Consider the following 11,535-nt stretch of genomic DNA (forward strand, 5'->3'; position numbering starts at 1 on the left):
ATATTTTAGTAATCCAATGTAAATACTACGATGTTAATAGCTAGATTATTACGAAATGCGAATATCAAATTGTATTGTTAAAGATTTCCGAAATGCTGTATTTACGCACTCTCTATATTCTTTATTTCTTAGAATTCGCATTTTTTATTTCGCATTCGTAGAGGAACGATCTTCCTTTTTAATTTTAAGACTAGAGCATAAAGAATTATTTGTTATTAAATGCTAGAATAGATAAGAGAGAGAGTAAAGTCGCTTTTTACATAAACATTACTCAAAAAACAAAAGGTAAAATTTGTAACATCTTTTAAGTAAGTATTTTTGATAGTAGATAATATATTTAGATATTTTTTTTGACAGAATTTGTGTCACACTATTAATAGATATATAAACGAGTAAAAAGAATTTGTTCCTTAATGATATGATATGTGCTTAGTTAGTTTTACTTTTCACAAACTTACTCGCAATACTTTTTTTTACTCGTATTTTGTCAACCGATAATTAGAGATCGATAGTAAAATGAGAATGAAATACATATGTGAAAGTGAAATATATAAAGTATTATTTGATTAACAAAAGTGTTAAATTTTAAAATAAAAATTACAATACATAACTGTATAGTGTTTTCGATGCGATATATAAATACCGATTCTAATTGTCAAATCGTGAACGCGAAGTTTGTAAAAAGTAAAATTAAGACACACATCTTGTCATTAAGAAAATGTCAAAATAAAAAAATTGTGTTAATTGTATGATCATAGTAATATCTGTCTATAATAGTCTATCTATAATAGTAAATTTATATAATATAATAGTATATAATAGCAAATTTTCTTTCTTTTAATAGTAAATATATAATAGTATATAATAGTAAATCTATTATATAAATAGATTATCTAAATAAATATAGTATTATAAAACATGTGCGCACATGTATCGATTATAGGATGAGCGAAAATTAAAAATACAAAGTTTTAGAAAGTTAAATCTTCTTTTTCAAATGTAAAAGTAAAGGAAATTATGATTATCTATATGTTATGATCTCTATATCTCCTATATTCACTAATTAAATTGCGAAGAAATAAACAATCTATTGTGAAACAATGTAATTTCTTTTTAATTTTAACAAACTGCTTATGATAAGATAAAATAGTTATTCTACATCTGTGCATGTCATAGTGTATTCTGATGCGTTTCAGAAAAAAAGCATCTTTAAAAAAAATTTCAAAGAAACGCATATAATCTAGGTAATTATCACTGCAAACAAAGATGGAAAGGTTATAGCAAGTTTTCAGTATTTACATAAATATTTTTAGAAATTTAAAACTGTGATTGACAAAGATACTTTAAAGGATTATGTGATTTGTATATATAAATTTGAAATATCACATGATTAACAAACGTATAAAATTGTAATATATGAAAATATTATTATATACAAAAATTGTAATAATTAAACATAGCGTGTTGTTTTGTTTTCGACGGGATATGTGAATGTGCCAACTTTATTATTAAACTTTATTAAAAATAGGGTATCGCAAGCCAAGTACGTGTGAAATAGGACATTAGTTTCAAAAATTTTAAAAACAAGAACAAGCACACCATTATTAAGAAAATTTTTAAAAATTTATGATAATTTTATATACTTTATCATATATAAAGGTCTAAAATGGAGAGCAAGTATAAACCTTGTCGTCGCTTCGGAAAAAATTAATTGAAAATTTTTTATAGAAATGTGCAACTAGATCTTGTGATCTCATGAGAATTTAATATCAGTTAATTATTTAAAAGTTTTATTTTTTATATCTTGAATTTGAAACGTATCCAATAATAATATTAAAGAACGTATAAGTTCAGACTCTAACGTTCTATTCATATTAAATGGTCTGATATACTTAAGTGCTAAAATGTCAATATATAAATTATTGCGAGACGTGACATATTAAATTTGTTATCAAATTTGTTATTAAAATCTGTTGTTATACTATTGTACATGTTATGTAAAAGCAATCGCTTAAAACGAATTCCAAAGAAACATATATGGTATCATAATATTTGCAAAAATCGATTCTTAACCGATTCTTCATTCTTTCTTCAGTGAAGCCAAACAGATAAACTGTTACGCTATTAAAAAAGTTCTTTATTTTCTCCAGGTATAACTATAGCTTTTTTGATTTAATATATATAATTTATATTAGTTATTGATTTGAATTCACTTGTTTTCTTATCTTTAAACTCGCGCTAATTATTTATTTGCGTTACTATACATCATATACTGTAGATGCAAATATTATATAATTTAATGTCCTTTGGAATTTGTCAATTCGCGACGATAATAATTTTTTTAAGACACGTGTAAATATATTAGCACACTTGTATAAAATAATAATTAAAATATCTTTCTCATTATTTATTTTTATTTGTTGCACTATCATTGCTTTATAGGTAAATATCATCTGTTTTGGCTTTATTTGTAAAACGCTATATATCTAATAAAAATATATATATAATATTTCAACAACGTGATTAACATAATAATTCTTTTAAATGAAATTTATTTTTATTCATCTACATTTCTACATATTATTTCCAGTGTGATAATGAATTGCCATATTTATTTACATTATTATGCTTGTGCAGAAGTACTATCTGAATTTATCGATTTTTTATTAATTATTGAAAGGACGCAAGTACAGTAAAATATGACACCGAAGATTGTAAAACCTTGAAAGAAAAAAGAATTTTTTTCAAATAATTTTATAAAAATATGTTATAATATTACAATATTATTGAAAAAACTTATCTTTTACCGTCATGAAACTTTTCAGTGAAAAAGTGTATATCTTGCTGGCGCTCAAAATATTCGGTTGCAAGCTTCTATTCATCACATTTAGAAGTAGCCTTTGCACTTTCACTGGTATTTTGTACCAAGAACAGTTGTATCTGTAATGTTGCGACGATATGCATTGCATTACACTGATTACTTTCTATATTTTCACTGTGAATCGATCGTATAACATAATGTTACAATTTCAATTGTCATCTCACATCTTATCCTGCATTTGTGTACTGTGGTCTATCAATTTTTGGCCTTGCAAACTGAAGCAGAATATGTGAACCAACTGACCACCAACAAATGCCGCGTTCCTTATCGCTTCAATGGTGTTATCTAATTTCACTGCCATCTCGAATGGAATAAATACATATATATATTTTTACTTCTTCTTCATCGGGTAATTATAATTAAACGTAATAATTTGATCAAAATGTGCACATGTTGCAAGTTTTGCAATATATTGTAACGACTAAGCACGTACTTGCAGTAAGGTAACACTCATTGCTACAATAACTATAAACATTTGTATAACTAAAGTTACAGAGAAGGTATTTTCAAGATACTCCGCGAATCTATATGGCAAATAAGTGTTACTATAATAACGTATATATTGATAATTTTTTTTTTCAAATATAATATTTATTAAATTATTCTGATACACATATATATGGAAATACATTATTATACATACTTACTGTATGGCTCGCCAGTGTGCATGAATGGCTGATACTATTTTTTGATTGATTATATTATTCTTTATATCGATATTATTTGCCAAGTTTTCGAAACGATATCTATATAAATTTAAACGAGTAAATTAGCAATTATGACTTCTTAAACTTATTATATTAAAAGAAGAGTAAAAGAAAAATACAAATTATACGTTTGCTTACCCGGCCACAGCAAAGACGCCGCAGACATGTTCGATGTAAGTCAGGATCACGCAATCGTGCGCGAGTAGAGCCGTTAAAATTATTACTACAGCTATTAAAACGTGAAACAAAATGTAATAAAAGTATTCTCTGTCGTCGCTAACGAAGTAATGACCACCGTGGGGCATCAATACAGGACGGGATTCGTTCAAGGGCAATATGATATCTAATATCTTCGGTATAAGGCTTATAAGTGCAAACATGGGACAACATATCAGGTAGTATGCTGCAACAAAAATGAAACAAATCGTTTGTCATCTGTTGTATGTAAAATTGAAGTAGAGCGAATTACATTAGTTTACTTACAGCCAAAAATTATTTTAAAACAGACAAAGTGTTTCTTAGAGATTTTTGATAAAAACGAGATTAGAAACCAAATTTCACTAGCACGTCATATTTCCAAAATAATTGAGAATGCAAAAAATGGCTTTTTTGCGATATTTGAGATTTTTTGTAAAAAAGGCTAACGTTATCTGAAAAGTCTGATTAAATATCATGAATGTATTGTTCATCTCCTATAAAATGCAATTTTGTTATTTCAATATCTTACTTTTTAGCCATGTTATGAAAGATTAAAGCTGAGAACTACTTATATGGAAATATTTTTGAGAAAAAAGATTTTTTGGAAAAAAATTATTTTTTCCAAAATTGATTTTACCATTATTTGTCCCTTTAGATCATACAACTTTTGTCTGGAACATTTTTTTGAAAATGCATTTGTTTCGAAAAATTCAAGGTGGGCAACTAAAATGAGACACCCTATATATAAATATACATTTAGTAGAATCTATCACGATAAATTACTGTGTATGTGTATCGAAGTATCGACAGTCCTAAACTACAAATTATGAGAATAATTATATGACTTCATGATCATAGGCAGAATATTTGCTATTTCAGCAAAACTCTGTATTTAAATCCTTCCTAACGTGACTAAAAAGTAAGATATCGAAATAAAAAAAATGCATTTTATAGGAGAAGAACAATACATTCATGACATCCGATCAGAATTTCCAGATAACGTTAACCTTTTTCACAAAAAATCTCAAATATCACAAAAAAAGCCATTTTTTTGCATATTAAACCTTAATTATTTCGGAAACCTGACATGCTGGTGAAAATTGGCTTGCGGAATTGTTTTCAGCATCCAACAATCTATAAGAAATACCTTGTCTGGTTTAAAATAATGAAAAAAAGAGACTTTTTTGTAAACTAGGGTGTTATTCATACCCGAATAAATCAAAGAAAACAATCTTGCTTTTGCTGCATAGGTTTTCATAATTTCGTATTCTTCCGAGCTTTTCACCATTTCCCAATCGCTATATAATTGATCCGTTAAATGTTTAATCTAGAGCGCAAATATTAAACTTTGTTAGACAATTTAATAATCATTGTAAAAGAATGCTTATCGCGAAGAATGATCTTAAAAAATTATAAAATTATTTTCTGATTAATGTATAATATAAAATTTCGTATTATAATATCATACTTTGTGGCTATAAAATTGACACGTGAGCAGCTTTATCATAATCACAGTATACACTAAATATGATGGTGCACTGATTAAATGACATTGCGTTTTTCTACCACATTGAATGATTTGTCCCACCTAGAAACGTTATTATTAGTAGATTATACAGTTTAACATTCTGTATACATATTATCATCACATTTTAATTAAACGATTTTTTAAAATCTTATTCAATTATTGATAAAATTATAGATTTAAAATCTTATTCAATTATTGATAAAATTATAGATAACAACTCAATTAAATGATTATAATAATAACCTGAGGAATTAACACAGAAATTTCGAATGTAGTTACTACAATCATTCGGAACAATTTTTCTTTTTTCTTCTGATAAGGCCACTGTCCACTCAATGAGAGCATTTTTTTGGTAACACTGTAATAATGATTCCAGACAGACTCCATAGTTTTCAGAAAGATCCTTCGACTTCGATGGTACAAAGACGACTAAATTTTTCGTCTCGTTTCTTTGATGTACGAAACGAATAAATATTTCAGGAAAAGAATATAGAGTGCCATATGTGAAAATATTACATGTTGAAAAATCTTTAATTTCACGTGTCACGCTTCGTAATGTATACAGTATGATTGCAAATGACAGCCTGTCAAATAGTAGGGGACGATGTTTTGTTCCCGCGCGAAGAACGATATCGGTTATTTATATCCGAGGGAAAAAGTTCAGACCTAGGAGAGATGTTTTCTTATCACGCGAAACGTATCGATTCAATAATAATATCCTAGAACGTATCAATTCAGACTCTAGCGTTCTATCTATATATTTAAGATCCCAGATGTAAATGCTACGATGTCGTCAATGTATAGATTATTGCGAAACGTGACATACTAAATTTGTTATTATTTCCATGTTATGGAAAAGAATTTTGACATGTTGTATTTACGCACAGACATATATTCTGTTCTTTGTTCTTATAGAATTTGCATTGTTATTTTTTTTTCTTTAGAATTCGCATTACTATTTCGCATTCGTGGCGACATGATCTCTGTTCTTTTTATTTTAAGAATATATATAAACCGTATTATTTATTATGTATGGTATGGATAGCAGATCGATGGAGTAAAAAAAATTGCTTTACGTAAGCATCACTTAAAATACAAAAGTTTGTAACATTTTTTTTAGTTTTTAAGTACTTAAGCATTTTTGATGAAAGTTAATATATTTAGGTAACATTTAGGTAACATTTTTAGAAAAAAAATATAAACTTTGGAAGCTAACGTTTTTAAAAAAATGTCAAAGAAACACATATATTACAATATTTGAAAAAACTGATTACTTACATTTACAATAAAGCCAAACAGATCGAAAAAATTCGATGAAAAATCCTTTGTTATTTCAAGCTAGCTTTTGTGGTTTAATGCATTTTGTACTAATTATTGATTTAAATCCACTTTCTATTCTCATTTTAAACTCGCGCTAATTACTCGCGTTACTATATTTACATATATTATATGCATTAGATGCAAATATAATTTAATGTACTTTGAAATTTGTCAAATTTTGCAACTATAATAATTTACCTTAAGACAAATATGGATATATTAGCACATTTAAAATAATAATTAAATTATTATGTTTCTTATTATTTATTTATATTTTTTTTAGCATTATCATTACTTTATCCGCTTAATATCTGTTTGGCATTGTAAAACAGGAATACCTAATAAAAATACGAGTAACATTTCAACAGCATGATTAACAAGATGATAATTCTTTCAAATAAAATTTAATGATTCATCTACACATTATTTAGAAGTGCGATATTGAAATGCCGTAATTATTTATATTAATATGCTTGTGCAGAATATATTATCTGAATTTATCAACCATTGATTACTGAAGGGATGCGAGTACCGTAAAATATGACACTGAAGATTGTACAACCTTTAAAATAAAGAGGCAATTTTTTAAAATATAATTTTACAAAAACATTACAATATACACTCGTCAACAAAATTAATGCATATGTATTTTAAGTCAAAATTTCGCATAATTTCAAATAAGCATAACTCCACTAAAAATGATCGGATTTGAAACATTTTTTTTCACTGTCAAGCTTGAAGTCTCTACTTTAAAAACCATTCGTCAGATTTTTAATTTATCCTCCCTCCCCGTACGCCACTGCTTCAAAAGTAAGGACGTGTTTTGTCTCTAAAAAATTGCGTACTTTGACGCACTCCACGGAGTGGAATAAATTTTTTTCGCAAATCTTATCATAACTATCGTAAAATGTGGACTTTTTACTACAAATTAAAAAAAAAAAGCAAAGTTCGTACGATTTTTTTTCGCGGAGTTATTACATATGAAAGTTACCCATACATTTTCTCCATTTAATGACTCCAAACCCTCTCTGCTGTGTGTGTGTGTGTGTGTGTGTGTGTGTGTGTGCGTGCGTGCGTGCGTATGCGTGCGTGCGTATGGTTAAGAGAGGGAAATGTAGAAATGTTCTCATTCAAAATTGTGTGTTCCCGCCTCGTCTTCAGATTACTTCTTCTATATGTTCACGCATATTAATGCATGCTCTAATTGTTGTTTAAGGAATTTGAGCCCAAATTTACACGCACGCACGCGTGGGCGCATATACACACACATACACACACACATACACACACACATACACACACACATACACACACACATACACACACATACACACACACACTATGCGCCAAATCCAACCAGCAATTTTGTGGTGCGTGTCGGGTAATACTAATGCTGGCGGTAAATGGAAAAAATGTATGGGTAACTTTCATATGTAATAACTCCGCGAAAAAAAATCGTACGAACTTTGCTTTTTTTTTAAATTTGTAGTAAAAAGTCCACATTTTACGATAGTTATGATAAGATAGTTATGATAAGATTTGCGAAGAAAATTTATTTTACCCCGTGGAGTGCGTCAAAGTACGCAATTTTTTAGAGACAAAACACGTCCTTACTTTTGAAGCAGTAGCGTACGGGGAAGGAGGATAAATTAAAAATCTGACGAATGGTTTTTAAAGTAGAGACTTCAAGCTTGACAGTGAAAAAAAAATTTTTCAAATCCGATCATTTTTAGCGGAGTTATACTTATTTGAAATTATGCGAAATTTTGACTTAAAATACATATGCGTTAATTTTGTTGACGAGTGTATTTTTGCCATCGCAATTATGTAACATCGCAATATTTGTGAAAATTTGTTTTTTACCGTCATGAAGCTTTTCAATGAAAAAATATATATTCTTCCGGCGCTCAAAATATTCGGCTGCAGGCTTCTTCTCATCACATTCAGAAGTAGCTTTTGCGATTTCACTGGCATTTTATACCAGGAGCAGTTATATCTATAATATACATTTCAGTTATCACTTTCTTTATTTTCACTGTGAACTGATCGCAGATCTTAAATATTTTACAATTAGAATTGTCATCTCACATCTTATTGTGCATTTCTAGACTGTGGTCTATCAATTTTTGGCCTTGCATACTGAAGCAGAATATATGAATCAATTGACCAAGGATAAATGCTGCGTTCCTTGATGTTTCAAAAATATTTTCTTTTTGCACTGCCATCTCGAATGGAATAATATTTTAACTTTGTATTCGTCGGGGGTAATTATACATATAAACTTAAGTAATAATTTGATGTTGAAAATGTGTATATGTTGCAAGATTTGCAATATTTTAACAATTAAGCACGTACTTGCAGCAAGGTAAGACTCATTGCGACGATAATTATAAATATTTGTATAATTAAAGTTACAGAGAAAGTACTTTCGAGAAACTCTGCGAATCTATATGGCGAATAAGTGTTACTATAATAACATATGTTGATCATTTTTTAATTAGCATTTATTAAATTATTCTGACACATATCGAAATATAATATATAATAATAATAATAATAATAATAATAATAATATTAAAATAATAATAATAATAATATTACAATAAATAATAATAATAATATTAAAATAATAATAATAAAATTAAGGCTTCTGGCTTCTCACCGACCATGTTGGAATTGTAACGTCAGAGGCGAGAAATCACACGCTAAAAGGGCCAATTTCACCAACGTCGGTTAACTTTAACCTCCGGTTAAATGATATCTTTGTCTCTTTTTAAGAACACATCTGAAAAGAGACAAAGATATGGTTTAACCGGAGGTTAAAGTTAACCGACGTTGGTGAAATTGGCCCTAAAAATTCTTAGATGCCATATTTCGAAATAAAAAGATATTTCGATGAAACAGCACTTCAGATGGCTTTAGCACACTCTTAAAATATCTCGAACACTATTCTTTTCTCTTTATAATCAATTAACAGCTGTAAAATGACTGTAATATGAGGCCCAGTCCGTCTGGTCTTTCTATATGCGCAGTCATTCCGCATGACAAAGTCTGATATCACGATCATTTTATGGTTGTTGATTGACTGTCAAGGGAAAAAAATAGTTTTCGAAATATTTTAAAAGTGTGCCATCTGAAGTAGTGTTTCATGGAAATATCTTTTCATTTAAAAATCGCATCTAAGAATTTTCAGTTTGCGCTTTCTCGCCTCTGATGTCACAATCTAACATGGCCGCGGCGAGCTTTAATATATAAAGAAATAATATCATTATTACATATACTTACTCTAAAGCTCGCCAGTGTACCCAAACGGATGATACTATTTTTTGATTATATACCTTATCCGTATTATTTTTCTCTCTATTAGGATTATGTGCCAAGTTTTTGAAACGAAATCTAGATAGATTTGAAATTAGTAAATCATCAGTTAACTTTGTTTTTCCTAAATTCTTATCATATATTTAAATAACGAAAAGAAAAATACGAATTATTTTTACCCAGCCACGGCAAAGATGCCGCAGACATGTTCGATGTAAGTCAAGATTAGGCAATCGTGCGCGACTACAGCCGTTATCGTTATTGTTACAGTAATGACAACATGAAATAAAATATAGTAGAAATATTCTGTGTCGTCACGAACGAAATAGTGAGCTTCATAAGGCATGATTACAGGTCGGGATTCGTTCAGGGGCAACACGATATCTAATATCTTTGGTATAAGACTAGTAAATGGGAACATGGGACAACATATGAGATAAAACACTGCAACAAAAATGAAACAAATTGTTTATTATTTTTGTTATATGTAAAATTGAAATAAACCGAGAGAATTTTATTCTTACTAGAATAAATCAAAGAAAACAATCTCGCTTTTGCTGCATACATTTTCATAATTTCGTATTCTTCCGGGCTTTTCAAAATTTTCCAATCGTTATACAGTTGATCGGTGAGATGTTTAATCTAAAGTGTAAAAATATTGAATTTTCTTAGATAATAATTTAATAGTCATTATAGAAGAATGCAATCGCGAAAAATGATCATAGAAACTTATAAAACTATATAAATTGCGTGTTATCGTACTTTGTAATTATAAAATTGACACGTGAGCAGCTTTATCATAATTATGGTGAACACTAGATTCGTCGGTATACACATTAAAATACATTGCATGTTTCTGCCACAATGAAAGTATTTTCCTACCTAGAAATGTTATTATTAGTAGATTATAGAGTCCAAAACATTCTGCACATATTATCATTACATTTTAATTAAACAATTTTGTTTAATCTTGTTTAATTATTGATAAAATTATGGATAACAAATCCAATTAAGTGATTATAGAAACCTGTGGAACCAACACAGAAATTTCTAATGTAATCACTAGAGTCATTCGGAGCAACTTCTCTTGTTTCTTTTGATAAGGCCACTGTCCAATGAAAAAGAGCATTTTCTTGGTAACACTGTAATAATGATTCCAGACGGACTCCATAGTTTTCAGAGAGATCCTTCAAACTCGATGGTACAATGTCGATTATTTTTGTCTCATTTTTCGATGTACGGGACGAATAAATATTTCAGTGGAAAGGAATAGAGTGCCATATGTGAAAATACTACATGTCGAATAACCTTTAATCTCTTGTGTCACTCTTTATAATGCATACAATGTGATTGTGAATAATAATAATAGCATGCGGATAGGGGAGATGCTTTTTTATCGCGTGCTCAACATATCGATTCAATAATAATATCCTAGAACATATCTGTTCAGACTCTAGCGTCCCATTCATATATTTAACAATAAGATCCCAGATGTAATGCTATGATGTATTTATGTATAGATTATTGCGAAACGTGACATATTAAAATTGTTTCTATTTTATGGGAAAGACTTTTAACACGTT

At 28.8% G+C, this 11,535-nt stretch overlaps 1 protein-coding gene across 1 annotated transcript; it reads right to left on the reverse strand.

The window, feature by feature from the left end:
- Window positions 1-2,783: 2,783 nt before the first annotated feature.
- On the reverse strand, window positions 2,784-11,146 carry LOC145946229 (uncharacterized). Its single transcript, XM_083055755.1, has 14 exons — window positions 10,980-11,146; window positions 10,715-10,834; window positions 10,477-10,594; window positions 10,132-10,396; window positions 9,920-10,030; window positions 8,990-9,101; window positions 5,558-5,743; window positions 5,255-5,374; window positions 4,996-5,113; window positions 3,727-3,991; window positions 3,529-3,627; window positions 3,315-3,405; window positions 3,046-3,182; window positions 2,784-2,973 (listed from the first exon to the last, which is right to left on the reverse strand). Exons 1-14 carry the CDS (start codon window positions 11,121-11,123, stop codon window positions 2,784-2,786), a joined length of 2,076 nt encoding a protein of 691 aa, XP_082911881.1. The 5' UTR covers window positions 11,124-11,146.
- Between the last annotated feature and the right edge of the window lie 389 nt (window positions 11,147-11,535).

This window comes from Prenolepis imparis, unplaced genomic scaffold, assembly GCF_030444845.1.
Source record: "Prenolepis imparis isolate NDT839.2.m4 unplaced genomic scaffold, iyPreImpa1.0 SCAF_15, whole genome shotgun sequence".
Lineage (NCBI taxonomy): Eukaryota > Metazoa > Arthropoda > Insecta > Hymenoptera > Formicidae > Prenolepis > Prenolepis imparis.